The 20,641-nt window shown below is 43.2% G+C and overlaps 1 protein-coding gene across 1 annotated transcript in view; it reads right to left on the minus strand.

Annotated features, from left to right (window-relative positions):
- Positions 1–828: 828 nt before the first annotated feature.
- Positions 829–20,641, minus strand: part of LOC309552803 (uncharacterized protein) — a gene marked incomplete at its 3' end in the record, with an annotated part of 44,489 nt that continues 24,676 nt past the window's right edge. The window contains exons 4-5 of the mRNA XM_082253716.1: positions 11,375–11,467; positions 829–1,049 (exon numbers count right to left, since the gene is read on the minus strand). Coding sequence (XP_082109842.1) covers positions 829–1,049; positions 11,375–11,467 — 314 coding nt within the window. The remainder of the gene's footprint in view (positions 1,050–11,374; positions 11,468–20,641) is intronic.

Consider the following 20,641-nt stretch of genomic DNA (forward strand, 5'->3'; position numbering starts at 1 on the left):
AAGCATTTGTGAGTAGTGCAATATGTAGGTGGGGCTTTGTGTGGGTGTGGCTTGAGTGTGGATGGGGACACAGGGGGCCCCATGATCTCCTATTGCCCGGGGGCCCCATGAGTCCGCCCCTGACTCTATTTACTAATTAGGTGACTTCTGAAGGTAATTGGTTCAATTAAATTTTAGTTAGGCTCCTTTCACACGGGCGGTGCGCCTGACGTAGTCAGTTCTGCTCAGCAGGAGATTGTTCCGCCAATTCCTGCTGAGCAGGCGGATGACAGCTCAGTCTCCGCTCTGTATGCAGAGACGGAGCTGTCAGATCCCCGCTCTCCTCTATGGGGAGATCGGATGAGAAATCATCCGATCCTATCCAATCCGATCCTCCAGACGGATGGAAAATAGGGTTTCCATCCATCCAAATTTCACAGACAGGATCGGATCGGATAGCTGCGGAAGTCAGCGGAGATGTCTTCGCTGACATCGGCCGCTCCATAGGGCTGCATAGAGCATCCGATCCGGTCTGCCTGGAAAACTGACAGATCGGATCTGAAAGCCGTGTGAAAGGTATCAGAGCAAAGAGGGCTGAATACAAATGCACGTCACACTTTTCAGATATTTATTTGTAAACAAATTTGAAAACCATTTATCATTTTCCTTCCACTTCACAATTATGTGCCACTTTGTGTTGGTCTATCAAATTAAATCCCAACAAAATACTTTTACATTTTTGGTTGTAACATGACAACATGTGGAAGATTTCAAGGGGTATGAATACTTTTTCAAGGCACTGTATCTTCACTGTATTTTATTGGGAGATTTTTGGTCCTTTTTGGCACTTCAACTGTAATCTCTTACTATAACATTGGTCTGCTGAAGAAACATATTGCTGCCTTTAATATATGACAATGTAATCTGTTTACCTGTGCATTCTTCATCCAGCTTTACAAAGGCCTCACAGTGTGTTGAGTGCTTGGAACTGCATAGTCCTGGGGCACAATAACAATCTTTGTTCCTACAAAAGGCACCTGCAGGGCAGTCCACATCCTCTGTACATTTATCTTCATAAAAACAAGAGGTTATAGAGACGTTAGTTCTTGACAGAACATGGGGGATCCTATACATAGAGTAATAATTGGAGACAGTGTGACAGATTTGCAAACATCTTCACAGAGTCAGAGATGACTCTTGGAAAGTTGGATGCAGTAAAGACAGAGAAATGGTTCAGCTACATTGGGATTTCCACTGGTTAGGGCTGATCTTCAGCAGGCAAATGTTCATCACTGATTGCCAATCTAACCAAACAACCCAATCTATATGTTTGTAAACTAAGATAGTAAAAGGGTTCACTCGACCCTATGAATTCATTTTCTAGCCAACATTCCCAGGAAACCCGCTCTTCATCCCACTTTGTGGACTTCTTGGCTAACTTCTAGTCAGCTCAGAGAAGGACCCAGTAGGAATCATTCTTTTATTGACTGACAAAGAGCATGGGAAATTATGGAGCAAATTCCCCCAAACCTTGTGATGGGTTTGGTGTTGCCCTACTATACCTATTGCCCTACTCACCGGCCACTTTATTAGGTACATCTTGCTATTACCAGGTTGGACCCCCTTTTGCCTTCAGAACTGCCTTAATTCTTCATGACATAGATTCAACAAGGTGTTGGAAACATTCCTCAGAGATTTTGGTCCATATTGACACGATAGCATCATGCAGTTGCTGCAGATTTGTCGGCTGCACATCCATGATGCGAATCTCCCATGCCACCACATCCCAAATGTGTTCTATTGGATTGAGATCTGGTGACTGTGGAGTACAGTGAACTCATTGTCATGTTCAAGAAACCAGTTTGAGATGATTTGAGCTTTGTGATATGGTGCATTATCCTGCTGGAAGGAGCCATCAGAAGATGGGTACACTGTAGTCATTAAGGGACGAACATGGTCAGCAACAATACTCAGGTAGGCCGTGGTGTTTAAATGATGCTCAATCAGTACTAAGGGGCCCAAAGTGTGCCAAGAAAATATCCCCCACACCATTAAACCACCACCGCCAGCCTGAACCGTTGGTACAAAGCAGGATGGATCCATGCTTTCATGTTGTTTACATCAAATTCTGACCCTACCATCTGAATGTTGCAGCTGAAATCAAGACTCATCAGACCAGGCAACGTTTTTCCAATCTTCTATTGAGCAATTTTGGTAAACCTGTGCAAATTGTAGCCTCAGTTTCCTGTTCGTAGCTGACATTAGTGGCACCCTGTGTGGTCTGCTGTTGTTGCCCATCTGTTTCAAGGTTCAATGTGTTGTGCATTCAGAGATGATATTTTGCATACCTTGGTTGTAACCAGTGGTTATTTAAGTTACTGTTGCCTTTCTGTTTCAATAATTGTTTTTCAAGTTTAACAAGTAGCTAACATGCTATAGTTACGCCTACACTAGCATTGACAGTTATCACACAGGTTAGCTTACAAAAACAGCCAAAAAGAGGTAATATAAACATAAAGGAGAAAATGGGAGCTAACACAGCAGCAGAAAATAGGCCTGTTTCATAAAGCTGTCAGGGCCAAGGGTTCCTGAGAAGGTTCCCCAAACCAATGGAGCATCCCCTGGCCCTGCCAATACCCACACACTATAGTACAACCTACACAAATCTGAAAGGAGAGGCAGATTGGGAATCAGGAGAAAGTTAAGCAGAAAGGTGGCGCTAAAGAAAGAGAGAATGCACACCAGACAGCCAGGGAGGAAAGGAAAGCCAAGGGAAGCAAAAGAAGAAGGAGAACCAGAGGGTTAGAGGCCGAAAGAAGGGGGTGCGGTAAGGGCTTGGGAGCAACGGTACTATCCCTCCGGCCCAAGCTGGCTGGGGGGAGAAAAGAAAAGGCATATGACAGCCATGGTTCCCAAACTTAAAGGATACTGTTGCCTTTCTATCATCTCATTTTCCTCTGACATCAAAAAGGCATTTTCGTTCACACAACTGTTGCTCACTTGATATTTTCTCTTTTTCAGACCATTCTCTGTAAACCCTAGAGATGGTTGTGTGTGAAAATTCCAGTAGATCAGCATTTTTTTAAATAATCGGACCAGTCCGTCCGGGACCAACAATCATGCCACGTTCAAAGTCACTTAAATCCCCTTTCTTTCTTACAAGATAACCGGTATTACAATGTGCAACACCGCTCAAGCTGTCTGATGCTTAGCCGCGGGCGTGGATCTCCTCACTGCAGTGTCCTCCTTCGGCGTCCTAACCCCTCCCTACTAGTTTCGTCAATAGACGTCTTCCCGGAGCGGTGCTGCATGCCCGCGGCTAAGCTTCAGACAGCCGGAGCGGTGCTGCATATTGTAATATCGGTTATCCTAGTGTCGGGCAGACCCTTTCCCATGTGAGTGTAACGTTTACTTTGCTTTACTAAACTACATTTAAACTAAGTTACGCTATGTGGTTATTTTCTTTCTCCTTCCCCCTCCACACAACTTCTATATACCTGGGTATTCATTTTTGAGGAACTGGACCATCAGGCTGGATATTTATTGACAAAGCGTGAGTGCTGTTTTTAACCAGCTTGATTTCTGGTGAGTCCATTTGGGGGAAACGGTGGTGCACGGATGGTGGGATCCCCATGTGTGGACACTGAGAGCACGCAGTTACTGGAAGTTGGCACCTTTTGTGCACTGTTGCATTTTTTTCCCACTTGGGAGCATTTATTATGGACTATTTTTATAGACTAAATGTCACATGTTATATGTATTAATTCACCCATTTATATTTTTTTATATATTTATCGATTTATTTATACACTATTTTGGCACTTTATATGGTCACTAGGAAGCTGGTTGGAGACGAATTTATTATTGAGAGTTTTTTTTTTTTTTTATTTACTACCAACCCATATTAATATATAATTTCATACTGTATATAAGGTCATATATGCACTTGCACTTTTTTTTAGGGTATAACAGATTGCTAGTTAATATTTTTCATTTTTGCACGTTATATTTAATTGCCAGGAAGCTGGCTATATTTTGCGGTTTGCACCAAACACTTAATATATTATTTATTTATTTTGGAATTGTTGGATTCCACAAACTGCTGATTATACTTACCGTATAACCTTTGTGTGTGCTAACATTAGCTTTGGCACTCACACTTTGTCTCTGGAGGACACATTAGATTAAGTCTGTCGGGGATATATAAGAATTTGCACTGATTGTTATCTTTGTCATACACAGACAGTAAAGCAACATGGAGCTTTGTACTGCGGGTGGGGGGGGGGGGGGGGCAACAGAGATTTACAGACACTATTACCCATCAGGTCTGCTCCCCTATTGATTGACAGCAGGCAGTGGGCGGATCCTTAGCCAAAAGACAGCCTGATATTGGCTAAAGAATCTAGGGCTGAAACAACTAATCGACATAATCGATTATAAACAATTATATAAACAGTTGTCTACTATTTTAATAATTAATTAGTTGGTCAACGAATTAGTTGGCCTGCATACAGAATGCAGTGTTTGTTTACATATAAGAAAATACAGTGCAACACACATACAGCTCAGTACACTGTTCATTAGATGAGGCAAAATGTTTTTCTCTTTTTTCGGGTGCGGCAGGTGGCATGATTGACTTTGCTTTTTATTTTTTATTAAATGAATTGTCAAAAACTTGTGTACTATCTTTATTCGCTTTTTACACCTTATTGGTGAATGGGAATACTCATTCACATGGGGGGGGGGCTGGGGGCTTTCAGATTCCGATAAGCCCCCTGCCCGCAGACCTGCACAACTGCCACCCAGGGTTTTTGAGGCCCTTGTCCCCATCAACTTGGGGGGGGCAGAACCCCCTCTGTCTTTAAGCACCCCCCCATGTTTGGGGCATGTGGCCTTGTATGATTCAGGAGCCTTGTATGGTTTGGGGGGGGGGAGTGCTGGCTTGTTCCCCCCCTTTCATGGCCTGCCAGGCTGCATGCTTCGATAAGGGTCGGGTCTGGTATGGATTTTGGGGGGGATCCCATGCCGTTTCTTTTTTTCAATTTTGGCATGGGGTTCCCCTTAGAATCCATACCAAACCCGAAGGGCCTGGTACAGATTGGGGGGGGGGGCCGTGCAAGTTTTTTTTTAATGGAATTTTCTATTGCCGGCATTGTTTTGTTCAGATTTCAGCTGTTAGTGGGGAAGCCCACTGACAGCTGATGAGTCGTTGGTTGTTAAGGACGCGGCCCGCTGATTAACAATCAGCTATTCTTTACACAGAACTTGTGAGGGACCCCAAAAGAGGAGAATCAGGGCTGCTTTGTGTAAAACCATTACAGAGCAGGTAAGTATGATGGTTTGTTGTTAAAAATAAATCAAACATATATAATCACTTTAAGTGTATGGCTAATATAAATGATAGCAGGCTCAGGTAGCTTGTATTGGGCTACCTGTCTATGACAAGGGAGTGAGCTACGCAGAATATTATATTGCAGTGATGAAAATCTGCAAAACAGAGTTTTAGGTCTTGTAAAAAAAATGTATTTAAAAAAAAAAACAAATTTGATCTCTGAGTCTGATGATATGTACCAGATTCGACCTCCAATAGTATATACTGTATATCTCTTCAGTTTGTTATTCTCAGAGTGGATTACATTTTTTCCCTAACCATATAGCTGGTTATTTGTATTTCCCACTGCATATAGATATTCAAGAATAAATTGTCTTTTTCAAACTTTACATATTAACTAGGGATGGGCCGAATGACACCCTGTTCGGTTCGCACCAGAACTTTTGAACATCGCAAAAGTTCGGAACTGAATAATGAACCCCATTGAAGTCTGTGGGACCCGAACTAGAAACATCAAAAGTGCTCATTTGAAGGCTTATATACAAGTAATTGGGCATAGAATGGTTATGGGAGTACAGGTACTGCCCTGGGGCACATGTATCAATGAAAACAAAGTTTGTAAAAAAAAACCTCATTTTTAAATGAGCAGTGATTTACTGATGCTTAAAGTGAAAGCATAAAAATGAAAAATAACAAAAAAATTAAAAGTTAATTTCAATAAAGTGCCTGGGGGGTCCTCTTAGTCTACCTGTAAAGAAGCGCATCTGTACTGTGTATAGAAGCTGCTGCATCAATAATTGCATTTATAAAGCCCAAAAAAAAAGGCCATTTTCCCTGCAGGCTTTCTTTATTTTGTAAACAACAGCTTGGGGAGCCAGTCTGTATGATGAGGCCACAATGTAGTGCACTCAGAAAAAAATTTGAGTTTTTTCGGAAACATTCTGGTGTCTCTTTCGCAGACTTTGGAGAGAAGTAATAGGTGCAGAAAAATTGGTCTTTGGGTGTCGGAGGTGCCTTCACACCGTAACCCTATAGTGGTTCTTTTGATGAAAACGAGAATTGCCTTGCTGTTAAAAATTGAAAAATTATGTACCTGTCAAACAGGTGCAGAAAAATTGGTCTTTGGGTGTTAATGGTGCCCATGAAACCTAAACCAAAAAAATTCTTCCAGATAAAATAAACACCCACAACGCTAGACAGCCTAGAAGTCTTGCAGAGATTCCACATCCCAAAAACACTTAATCAGCAACATCGACATCAGGGACTTCATAGCTGCTGGTAATCCAGGACTAATTAATTTTGATAAATGTCAGCCGGTCCATAGAGTCTGTGGACAGACACGTTCTATTATCAGTACCAGAGTTGGGAAAAGCGTTAGATAAACTCCTCCTTAAGGTATCCTCAAGAGTTTTTATCTTCTGCACTCTCTGTGGGGACAGGATGAGTTCTGACACTTTCCCCTTGTAACAGTGGTCAAGGAGGGTTGCCAACCGATTCTTCTCCTTGATGCCATTTATTCTTGGGTACTTTCGCAGACTTTGAAGCATAAGGGAGCCCATGCACCACAAGTTTGTGGAGGCATGAGAGGCAGACTCCTCTGGGTCACTGAGGATTACAGTATCTGGAACTGCCTCTTCCCAGCCCTGTACTACTGGGGATGAAAAACCATCTCTCAATGTTTGACGTATGTCTTCCTCTGCTTCAGTGCCTCCAAAACTGCCAGATTCCTTCTCCTCCCTCTCCTCTTGCATGTTCTGTGGAGTAGGAAGAATGGTGTCTGCAAAAAAGCAGGCCTTGAGAGGAAAGGAAGTACTCCTCTTCCTCCCCTTGCTCAGCCTCGAGTGCCCTGTCCATAATGCCTCGCAGAGTCTGCTCCAGCAGGAACACAAAAGGGATTGTGTCACTGATGCATGCATTGTCACGGCTCACCATCCTTGTGATCTCCTCAAATGGTGACAGCACACTGAATGCATCCATTATCAGCAGCAATTGACGTAGGGAAAAAGCTAGCTAAGCTTGCTTGAGCCTGTTGTTGTGCCATACTCACATACAGTAGGTACTCATTGACAGCCCTCTGCTGCATGTGCAGCGGCTGCAGCATTGCCAAGGTTGAGTTCCACCTGGTGGGCATGTCACAAATCAGGCGGTTTACAGGCAGGTAGAATTCCCGCTGAATTTCAGCCAACCAAGCACTGGCTGTGTATGACCGCCTGAAATGGCTACAGACTATTCTTGCCTGTTTTAGCAGATCTTCTAACCGTGGGTACCTATTTAACCCCTTCATGCCGACGGAACACAAATAGCGACCTCGGCTTCAGGGGTATGTAAGAAGCGGGGTGATGCCTGCAGCTAGAAGCATCAGCCTGGTATCGTTGTTTAGAGCTGGCGATCGCCTTACTTGTAATAACAACTGATGCAGCTGAGCAGCCTCTCAGTTGTCATTACAAGCCCCCCTCCCACCGCCTTTCGCTGCTCGCCCGGGTCTCCCATCCCACTGGGAGGCCCGAGCGATTCAGATTTGATCGGGTCTACGATGTAGAAACCTGGAAACCATGTCATGACATTTATTCCAGGTACTGAAGCCCTTAAAGGCGCCAGATATTAAAAAACGCTACAGCATTTAAAACAGCCAAACTTGGTATTTTGCATCCTTCTGAATTGCAAGCAGAGTTACCCAGTGTGCTGTGAATGAAATATAGAGTCCCTGACCATTTTTGCTTGACAACGTGTCAGCAGTAATGTGGACTTTACGGCTGACTGCCTTGCCCAACAATACCACAAAATTGCCTTCCATGTGATGGTACTGAGCTAAAATTGCCTTACGTCAAAAGAAATAGTGACTGGGAACTTGCTGTTGTGGTATAGCACATTCTGCAAATTCACAGAAGGGGGCAGAATCCATTAAACGAAAAGACAGAAGTTGTAAAGCCAGCAGCTTTGACAAGCTTGCATTTAGCCGCTGGGCATGTGGGTGGCAGTGACTGTATTTTTTTGTGCTGCAGCAAATGGGGCAGAGAAATTTGCTGGCTATAGTCCACAGCTGGTTGTGTGCTACTGGCAGATGTGCTGCAAGGACCTGGGACACCCTGCGCTATACCATCATCCCTGACAGTAGAGGCTGCTGAGAGGTCATGCGGTATAGCGAGGGTAGACAATTAAGAAGGAGGAACAGAATTGCATTCCTTTTGTGTGGCTTTCAGGTGCTCTTGCCAATGGGCTGAGTGGAGGGAGGTTAAATGCCTTGTCAAGCATGAGGTACAAAAATGGCTGTTGTTTTTGCCACGCTTGATGTGCTTGAGACAAAGTTTGCAAATTGCAACAGTGCAATCCGCTGCTAAAAAAGGCCCAGAGAGCTGAGCTGTGGGAAGGGTGCTGGGAGATAACAGCTCCACAATGTGATGGAATAGGGTGGCTGCTCTCTACTCTTCCATGATGGCTGCCTCACTGGGATTGTGCCTCACCCTCACTTTCCTCCTCTGCTCTATCCTGCACTCAAGTCGCGTCGGTGACCTCATCATCATCTCCTCCATCCTCATTACCACTGGAGACAACTTGGCAATACGCTACGGCTGGGGGGGAACATGACTGCCAATTTGTGCACCAGTGTTCTCCCCTCGCTGTAGGCTCATGTTCCTACCTTCCTCAACCTCAGAACCAACATCTGAATCAAGTATTGGCTGTGCATCGTCAAGGAGCAAGTGGCTGATGCTGTTTTAAAAAAAATCAGCTGACTCCTCCATGCCTGATGCTGGGACTATGGCAGGAAAAACTGTGGATAAGGAGGCAGATTTAGCCACTCTGGCAGCTGCAGTGGACTGCGCAGTAGTCTCTGCTTGGTTGACGGTGGATGAGGAGGATATAAATGGTTTAGTAGGCCAGTCCACCACCTTCTCTGCTTGCTGTGGCTGGATAACACGGGCAACATAACTGAACACAGGAAGCTATGCCCTGCCTAAGGACTGACCACCTCCACCTTTGCCTGTGGACTCATACGCTACTGCCCCCTCACAGTGCCATGGGAACATCTGCCTCTCCTTGTTGGCCTCTCAGACATGATGGGGGGGGGGGGTGCTTATTAACAAAATGTAAAAAAGATGTGGAAACAGGTATGTTTATGCATTTTAATCAATGGAAAGTGGTGTTTGGTGCACTTTAACCTGAGTACTCACTACACAGACACACTCCACTGACACACTACAATATACTACAGTAAAACTGCACTGGCGCACTGCAATATACTTAGTTAAATGTGCAGTGAAGCACAGAAATACACTGCATTAAATGTGCACTATCGCACAGAAATATACTGCGTTAAACGTGCAGTAACGCACAGTAATATACTACGTTAAATGTGCACTAACACACTGAGATATACTGCATTAAACACGCAGTAACACACTGATATATACTGCATTAAGCATGCACTAACGCGCTGAAATATACTGCATTAAACATGCACTAATGCACAGAAATATACTTTGTTAAACGTGCACTAACGAACTGAACTATACTGCAGTAAACCTGCCCAGACAAAATAAACTGACACTAATGTAAAAATGAATGGTTACTACACTCACATTGACTGAACTGTCACTAAATTTACACTAAATTGACACTAAAGTAAAAATGAATGTTTACTACACTCACATTGACTGAACTATCACTAGATTCACACTAAACTGATATTTTACACTGACAATAGAATAAGAATAGCACACTATAGCACACTAACTCTCTAGTAGAAATGAACAGAGTCCTGTTCTATCTCTCTTCACGCCGATATCACACTACAAATGGCCGCTATTGAAAGATTACTTTTATAGTGTGGGGTGGGACTAAGAGCAATGAGCCATGATTGGATAGAGTCATCATTACTTTCTCCAATCATGGCTCTGACAGTGCTCTTTGCCCTGATTGGGCAAAGCTTTCATTGCTTCAGCCAATTGGAGCTTCCAATGCACTGTGCGGCAGCGCAGTGCATTGTGGTCATTCAGCGGGCCGAACAAACAATCGAACGCCCCGATAATTCGGGTGTTTGTCAAACGGTCGAACAGCCAATGTTCCGCCCGAACTCATGCTTGGGCCAACTGTTCGCCCATCCCTAATATTAACTATATTATAGAACAAACCTTTTTGAGGATGTTATCCAATTAATTGAAACAATAATTTGCCAACTAATCAGTTATGACAATAATCATTAGTTGTAGCCCTAAAGAATACACCCGCTAACTGCAGTCAATCACAACGTGAGTGTGGACCTGATGGGAACTAGTGTCTCAGCTTCCTTATCAGGCTCCGCCCACTGCAGCATCATTGGTTGTAAGGAGGCTGTCAGCTTTGAAGCCAAAAACTTCCTTAACAACCAGTTGAATATGCTCCTCTGCTACACTGAGGAGAGAGATAGGAGCTCTGCCTGTCTCTGTACACCAATTAAGAGTAAGGACTGCAGGTAATACAAGGGGCCGTGACGTGGCTCTGCAGCTTACACATGCGTTTGCAAATGTGTGCTAACTAAACCTCTGTTTTAACGCATACTGTTAGACAGGTTAATTTGGTTGGTAAGCAAACTGGTTGGTGAATTTAGCTGGGAATTTTTTCTGTTTTTGTTTCGCATGTGTTGTCCTTCCATATGCTCTTTGTTATGAAGGCCAGTTATGGGTGGGGGCAGGGGCCATTTTGTTTGTTGTTAAATACCTCCAGTTTCCTTATCTATGAATTGGAGGTAATAATTTTTGAATCTGGTGCATTAATAGTGCCGCTTTGTAAAAGGGCCATAGTGCCAAAAGTCCTTATTTATTTATTTATTTTATTTCCCTCAATATATCTGGACTTGCCATGTTGGTAAGAAGCTAAAATTAATAATTTGCCAGTTCACATTGGGGGTGGGGGACATTAAAGCTGGGAAAAAATGCAGAAGTGTGTTTAGGTCCTTGGTAAACCCAGTTTTCCCATGTAGCCCTATCAAACCCAAGAGTCATATGCTATTCATTCTGTGAACTATGTCAAATACTGAAGCCATATCAAGCCAGACAGCTCTGTTAGGTCAAAGTAGCAATAGCCTACCTTTACAAATGTAAAGTCCTTGGTCATTTTCTTCTTTTATGAATCCAAAGCCACAGGCACAAGGAGAGCTGCTTGCTGCTTTAGGACAGATGACTGGTGGTTGAAAAAAATAAGTTAGTGTAATCCATATAGTAGCAGAATGCGAACAGCTAAACAGCTAAAAAAAACGTTTAAAATACAAATATGGGAGCTGTTTTTCCTAGCAATAGATTTGTATTTCTGTATGTTCAGTCCTGAGATTTATACAGCCCCCTTACACACTATAACCAGCCTTATCAGCTGATGTCTTCTGCAGTTAAACAACACAGCCACGTTATCTGTCCCCAACCTATTACTGGATGGTAATCGAGCAACAGCACACTATTTAGGTCATCCTTTTGCTCTCTCTTCCTTTCAGTATGCTCCTTGTCAACACATGTGCATGTAGAATACCTGATTGGACCTTAATACAGTCCCTCCCTCTCTGGTTTTAATGCTGCTGTGCAGGGAATTATGAGAGGCAGAATTTAAGAATTTTCGGGCATTTACCCTAGCTACATTTAAAATGCATTTGATTTTTTCTTCAACCACATACCGCCCGCCTACTGTCAAATGACGGCAGAGCGGTGCAGCTATTGTTCTGGGACGCCGTCATATGACGGCGCTCCAGAACTGCCTCTCTCATGCGTGGGGTCACACAGTGCGGCGATCGTGGCCAAGCCATGTTGCTAGGACACGGCGCAACCCCGATCTCGGTAAAGAGCCAATGACATGGCTCTTAACCCATGTGATCGGCTGTGTCCAATCATAGCCGGTCACATGTAAATGAGCAAGTGCCGTTTATTGGCTCTCCTCGCCACACACTAAGACAGCCAATCAGCGGCTCCTCCTCACAGGGGAAACTAGGACAGGTAATTGATTAGAGAAACGTGAAAAACGGTGCCAATCAGTGTCCACCATCAGTGCCCACAGTGCCCACCATCAGTGCACACAGTGCCCACTATCAGTGCCCACAATCAGTGCCCATAGTGCTGCCAGTCAGTGCCCATCAATGCTTACTCATCTGTGCTGCCCATCAGTGCCACCCATCAGTGCCGCCACTCAGTGTCCATCAGTGCCACCTATCAGTGCCACCTATCAGTGCCCATCAGTGCGGCATTTTGGTGCCTCCTCATCAGTGCCCATAAGTGCCACCTCATCAGAGCCCATCAGTGCAGCCTATCAGTGCCCACCAGTGCCGCCTCATCAGCTCACATCAGTGAAGGAGAAAAATTATTTATTTTCATAATTTACTCACAGAATAATTTACTCACAGAAAATAAGAAAAACTTTTTGTAAGAAATAAAAAACCCAGCGGTGATTAAATACCACCAAAAGAAAGCTCTATTTGTGTGAAAAAAAATTATAAAAATTGTTATATGGGTACAGTGTAGCATGACCGCGCAATTGTCATTCAAAGTGTGACAGCGCTGAAAGCTGAAAATTGGCCTGGGCAGGAAGGGGGTGAAAGTGCCCTGTATTGAAGTGGTTAATAAATGCATACCTACATATATATTAATGTTTTCATCATATCTTCCTGAATTTCAGCTTTGAAAACCAGCTCAGTGTACATTTTACGGTCCCTGATACTGTATGTGCTGAGGTGATGTGACGGGAGTGACATCAACGCAGCCCAGCTATTTAAGCGGCTGACATCATAGAACCAGTAAGAAAGACCAAGAAAGATGGATGCACCACCAGATAAATCACAAGGACCAGCCGGATCAATCACACCTCAGCACTGGAGGGCTTCTTTGACACTTACAGTAAGACTGTAATATTGTAATAATTAGCAACAAAGGGGGGAAAAGTGGGACTTTAAATGAGTGCAGCTGGACATATATATTTTTATTGAGTGTATACTATATATAGCCTGAAAGATCTCAAATATTGGGAATCAATCGGCAATTGGATGTTGAGTGTATAATTGATTGTATAAGATATGACAGATGTAAGTCTCAATAAGGATAACCAAAAAATAAATGTATGAACGGATATATATAATAATGACATATCTAAAATTAAAATTCATAAATAACAGATTTATTGTGACAACAGATTTTCCATGGGTACTCAGTCTTAAAACATATAAAATTGATATACAAACTTTACAGTGACCCAGAAAATGGGGACCCATAGGACGTTGACACATGTAATAATCCAATAATAACATTCATAGTCTAGAATATGACATATGCAAATACACCTAACAAATCATGTACACAAAATATATAACTAAGGGTAGATACATTTATAATAAATCCATGAAAATAATAAAAACAGAAGAGATTCATTATAGGACTGGATTTTTCTTAAATACATAATCTTGGAATGACGGAGAGTTGAATAAATGTTGTGATTGAAATGCTTGTAGGCTCGACGCGTTTCGTGGCTCTATGTCCACTCATCAGGAGCATAAAAAAAATTATATATATTGATTGTGTATCTGAAAAAATGAATATATATTACACCAAAATATTAGTATAAGAAAAAAGGAAGGGAAGGGAGATAGAATGATTATATATAGGAAAGTATGGAGTAAACACTACCTTAGGTGGTGTTATACCTCCAAACACTCCACTTCTAGAGAGGAGGTTTAGGAGCCGAGCCAGGAAAAGCCTGACCCGGGGCTGAGGCGTGGACAACATTCAATGGAATGGGAAAGAGCAGCAGGGAGGTGTGAGCCAAAGATGAAAATAGGAGGACATTAAGTTGACCTGTAGTTTTTCTCATCAGGGATTGACATAGTAGAGATACTCCAAAGTCAGTGAAATCTGAAATCATATATATTATATATATTATATTACACTACATTTAGTTGTAATCTTTCTTATCCAAAAAGAAACTGATGTTCATACAGAGAAGAATATTTACCAGATATAGAGGAAACTCTGTTCAAAGATAGGAGAAAAGGAGCAAAACCATCAAGAGAAATCTCTGTTATAAGATGAGAAAACCTGAGTGAAACACCAAAAATAGATGCCAGAGATAGACGTATGTCAGGAAATATTAGTCAGTCAGAAAGGGTGCCAGAAGAGTGGTAAAACTAAATAATTGTCTTAACCAAGGGAAATCAAAGGCAAAGAAAAGTAAGTATAAAGTGAGGACATGTGATATACTACCAGTATAAGGCATAGAGAAACATAAGTGAGAAAAGGGGTTGATTGGAAAGCCACAGTGAGGCAAATGTTATGGAGGTAATTTATGCCGTGAATATATGAGTTATATATACAATTGGTGAACCAGGTGAAGCCATAAATTATATAAAATAAGAGTCACTAAACTGCATTATGAAGAGAAAGATAAAGTGAAGCCCAAGGTGAGTGAGAAAACGCAGATAAATGCAGTTGTGTATGTAATTGGTGAAACAAATTAGCCCACATATGTTATAAAGTAAGAGTCACCAGAATACAGTATAGAGAAAAAGTAAAGCCCCAGGTGAGTGAAAAGGCGCAGTTATGAATATATGTGTGCTGAAAGTAAAAATAGGTCGTCCCAAAACCGTGAGAAAAAAAAGATGATATAGATATTAATAGATAAACCCGAATAAAATGGGTCATATATATAAAGAATCACCGAAATCCAGTGTGAAGGAGGATAGAGATTGAAATCCATAGTGAGTATGGAGACTATAGTAAAACCCAATAAGTGTCCTAAAAATGTAGTGAGTCATACACAGACATCAGAAGAAATTCCATGCAGTAGAGATGACAGTTGTATTAGCAGATAATAGGCTCGATTACCGCAAATAGGATCTATAAACCAATCACCGAAGTCCAGTGTGATGATAGAAAATAAACTCATGACCAGCCTGCAAGTCCCAGAGCATGGATGTGATCCACGCCAACGCCATGTTGGCGTCGGATATAGGAGGGCAGAAAACAGACCTCCCACATCCGGTCAGAAGACCGGATGTTGGTCAGGGAGAACCGCCTACCGATCGCAGTTGGATAAACAGCGGGCATAGCAACGCGGCATCAAATAGATGCCGCGCGGCTCGCCCGCTGTGCATGGCGCCGATGGTAAGAGCACAGCCCCGCCCCCAGCCTGGATGTGGATACAGAGACAGACCAGAGGAAGTGGCGGCTGAAAGTACCATCGCAGCCCCGGAAACAGGAAATCCGGGCTGCAACCATGACCTCCAAATTAGAGTGGGAATAAAAATCTAGTCAGAAGTTATAAAAATATAGAAATAATGTGGAATAAGGGGGCAAAATATGTAAATAATGGGACATAATAGTATAAAAAATGATTTTGGTAAAATATATATCGATTGGCAGAAAGATTATTATATGTAAGGAACATCGGTGGCAGACCTATACAGCGGGTGTCTTCCACCCAAAAAAACTAGTAGGGCAAACATAGGGGAATAGATCTGCCACAAACAAATCGTTAGAAAAATGTCCAGCTGTCTCCATCCCTAATAATATATAGCAACAAAGGGGGGAAAAGTGGGACTTTAAATGAGTGCAGCTGGACATATATATTTTTTTTTTTTTTTGAGACTTACATCTGTCATATCTTATACAATCAATTATACACTCAACATCCAATTGCCGATTGATTCCCAATATTTGAGATCTTTCAGGCTATATATAGTATACACTCAATAAAAATATATATGTCCAGCTGCACTCATTTAAAGTCCCACTTTTCCCCCCTTTGTTGCTATATATTATTAGGGATGGAGACAGCTGGACATTTTTCTAACGATTTGTTTGTGGCAGATCTATTCCCCTATGTTTGCCCTACTAATATTGTAATAATATGCTGTACATACTAGCACATTATGGCATATACCTGCAAGGGGTTCCTAAAAAGAAAAAAATATAACAGACTTTATTACCACTTTAATTATTCACTGGTGTTTAAAAAGAATGTGTCATGAAAAATCATGGTGGCCTTGTTGGTATTCTGGCTCTCTGGCTTCAATACTTGAAGCACTAATGCAGAGCAAGTATGCAGATAAATTCTGACTTTCCTCTGACTTACTTAATCTGTATCTGTAAGTAGAAAATTTTAACTTTTCTGCATGAAAATTAACAGTTGTTTTTATAATAAGGTGCTCCGTTTGAAATGTTGCTATATGCAAAATGTATGTCTCCCAAGACCTAGCCTACAGTATATGCACAGTATGGCAGTTTGCTGACTTGACATGATCTAGACAAAAATGTAAATTGAAGCACCACTGCTAGGAGGTCCAAATACAACTTTATTCCAATGAATGTCAGAGGACCAGTCAAAAAAGTAGCCAACGCGTTTGAGGGGCTTCATCAGGGCTATAAAAAAAAAAGGATTAATCAATATATATTTATATTTATTTATTCTCCTAGTCCCTAGTCTTAGATTTAATCATTGAAATTTGAGTAATAAGGATCCCCCTAAGATGAGCCTTCAAGGCATCCCACACCACCAGGGGCGATGTGGAGGCCTCATTATGTAAGAGGAAATCTCGCAAGGCCGGCGAAATGGGGTCACTAATAGGGAGGAGCGTGAACCAAAAGGGGCTGACCTTCCATAGTCGTGGGTCGGCAGGCCGGAAACCCCCCAGCCGAAACTACGAGCGGGGAGTGATCCGATATATTTCTAGGGGCATAAAGTACAGATTGAATCACCGAGCAAGCAGCAGCATTACCCAGACAGAAGTCAATTGGAGACAGTCCATTATAGGAGGATGAGTAACAGGAGTAGCAACGTGCAGTTGGATTCATACTCCTCCACACATCCTGCAAGCCCAGTTCTGCCAACAGGCAAGAGAAGGGGGTAGGATCCCTGAGCAAAACCTGTCCAAACCCCTGTCCAGCACATTATTGAAATCCCCCAAAACTATAACGGGTATAGCAGAGTAGGGACTCATAAATTGAGCCAAGGTCTGGAGTACCACTGGAGAGAAGGGCGGGGGCACATATATACAAGCCAGTATACATTGAAAATAAAACCGCTTACATAATATAAAGATATATCTACCCTGGTCATCAATTTTAGAAGACAACAATTGAAAGGGTGCAGTGTCAGAAATCAAAATACTGACCCCCCTAGAGTAGGCAGAATGGGTGGAGTGAAACTGGGTACCGTAATTACAGCGGCGCATCAGAGGAAGAGTGGCAGGCTGCAGGGGAGTCTCCTGGAGACATACCACAGCAGGAGTGTATCGTCTTAAAGTAGAAAACAGCGCCACCCGTTTCACACTATCACCCAGGCCGCGAACATTCAAGGAGATCACAGTACAGTGATTAGCCATGATTGAGATAGACAATAGAAGACCAGGGGAAGCACCTCACAGCATAATGGGGACTAGCCTGAGAAAGAGCAAGTGGAAAAACCATGGCACATGGAATAGGGGAAGACAGAGTCTCCCATAGAACCCAATTGGAAAACCACAAAAGCACAAAAAGCAACATGAGCAGCATACAGATAGTACAAAAAAAAGTATTGACATGTACAGTGTCCACATAGAGGTGTAAAAAGGTTGGCAGCAGCAGAAAAAAGATAAATAGATCAACAGCCAAGTACTCACAACAGGTGAGGTAGTCAGCAAAAAAAACACGTTGTATAGCATTCAAAAACATGGTGCAGTCCGTAATCACAGAAAAGTAGAAAAAAAGGGGGAAAAAGGGGTCAAACCCCAAAGCAAAGGGTCCACATAGGACAGAGCAATGAGGGGGCCCCAACGTCTCAGTAAGACTTGTACCTACAGTGCCGTGCAAGGTAAGAAGATCAACTGGAACCGTTACTTCTCACTCTCCGCCAGGAAAAAAGAACAATGGTGCAGAAATGTTCAGGTAACGTGATAAACACAAACTTCCATGAAGGCATAACATAAAGGCAGTCCATTAGGCCGGGGCAGAACGAGCCCGGTCCAGGGTAGGTTCCACTCTGCCCAGCCAATTAGATGCAGCAAGCGGATTATCAAAAAAGTGGGTTTCATGATTCGCCACCACCCGCAGGCGGGCCGGGTATAGCATAGCATAGTTAACCGTGAACTTCCGCAAGCGTTTCTTGACATCAGTAAATTTGGCCCTGCGGCGTTGCACTTCAGCCGAAAAATCCAGGTTATCCATCTTCATAAGGTCCCCTTTAGTGCGGGCAAGGAATAGACAGGCATCTCTATCCTTATAATTAAGGAGCTTAAATAGAAACGGGCGTGGAGGCTCTCCAGGTCGCGGTGGTTTAGCAGGCACTCTATGGGCCCTTTCAATAGCAAACATATGAGTAAATGCATCTCTGCCAAATGAGTTGAGTAGCCAGTTCTCCATAAAAGTGACTGGGTCCTTCCCCTCCGCCTTCTCAGGTATGCCCACCGCCCTGATATTATTACGGCGGAGCCTGTTTTCCATATCTTCCAGGCGATAGGAATGTCCTGATGTGAGGAGTTGCATATGATGAACATCCCGCTGTAATGGCGCCATTTCATCTTCTACAGTGCCCAACCTTTCCTCAATAGCAGCCGTGCGGTCCCGCAGTTTTTGCATGTCCTGCCTCACTAGATTCACCTCCATTTTCACCCCCTTAAGCTCCGATGTGAGAGTAGTAATGGCCTTATTACAGGATGTGACAGCCGCAAAGATATCCCGCAGAGTAGGTTCCGGGGAGTCCTCAACTACCACACCCCGGTCCGGTTCGGGCCTAGTAGGGGGGGCAGTACTCACTGTGTCCGAGGAGGCATTGGAGCCCGCATCCGCAGGCCAAGGGTCATCCATCCCCACCGACAGAGCACCGGGATCCTTGGGGCCAGGGGGAGACTTCTGTAGGGTCTCCTTAGAGGACGATTTGCCGAAGAGCTTCATCGCGGCCTCCCTGGAGGAGCGGGGCGGTCGGGTGCCATCTTGGATCACGGGGTCCGCAAGTACCGGCGTGTCTTTACCCCTCCGAGTCATCACTCCAAGCCGGGAAACACAGCCAACATGTAGGTGGAAGTTGCAGGAGATCGGGGAGGTTAGTAGAAACGGCGGATGGTAATGGATTCTGCAGGGAGCAGGATAAATGTCAGGATCAGTGGCGGAGAGAGCGCACAGCACGTCCATCTACATCAGCTGCAAGCCACGCCCCCCATTTATATTTATTTATACTGTGTGTGTGTGTGCGTGTGTATATATATATATATATATATATATATATATATATATATACAGTATATATATATATATATATATATATATATATATATACAGTATCTCACAAAAGTGAGTACACCCCTCACATTTTTGTAAATATTTTATTATATCTTTTTATGTGACAACACTGAAGTAATGACACTTTGATACAATCGTAGCTGGGATCGGACTACTAGGATAAATACATATACATATATATATATATATATATATATTTACTTATCGTTATTGCTGGAGTCGTCTGTGTGCCCCTTTAAGTCTGCTTTCAGAGGAGATTGGCCTCTCACAGGAAGTAAAAGAACTGGATTGTGGGTGATATAGTTCTGAATTGATAGCAGACTGTTTTCTAGATTGCTGAGGGAACTGTTCTCCCAGGGAGCAATGGGGAAGCAAAGGACCATGGGAGAGACTATAAATCTATCTCCTCCACAGTGTGAGGCTCTCTTGCTTCCGGGACTCAATGAGTGCACAGCAGCCTGTTGTGTGTGAAGGACTGGCTGCAGCTGCGGCCTAGTGCACGAGGCCTGACCTATTTGCAGAACTCATCCTCAGCGGAGCGGATGCTGATCGCTGTACTGTGGACGCTGTCACAGTATAGCTGAAAAGGAAGCGAGTGAAGGCCAGCCGGACAGCCTGAGGAGGCAGGGCACTGCTCTTTCCCAGACGCCGGAGCGTGGGAGAGCACATCGCCTATATTATGGGGCCATCACAGACGGACATCCAGGAGAGAAGGTGCCTGTGTCGGGTTCTGATCGCAAGCATAACCTTTTCATCTACACACTGACTGCAGACCCCGTAATATACATCACTTCCTATGGGATTACAAATTAACATCTGATTCTCCTACTATTTTACAATCACCTTGGACAGTGTTTAAGAGCTTCAACTACCGGTGAAGATATAGCAAGGCCTTGCTAAGGGAGGGGTGTTGATATCTACTACTTCTTAAAGGGGACACATTCTATTTAAGTGCAGTATTGCTAGTTAGGAAATTAACAGTACAATAATAGTTTGGAGTTCTTTAATCTGAATATTATCATAGAGAGTTGTTCTAACATTGTCCTTTGATATTGTAATTCATTCTTCTGGTTATTTTGCGTCAGTCTTTCTGAATCCCACTGGTTTAGGCGGGATT

The sequence above is a fragment of the Pelophylax lessonae genome (assembly GCF_965119305.1).
Source record: "Pelophylax lessonae genome assembly, chromosome: 4".
NCBI classification, from domain to species: domain Eukaryota; kingdom Metazoa; phylum Chordata; class Amphibia; order Anura; family Ranidae; genus Pelophylax; species Pelophylax lessonae.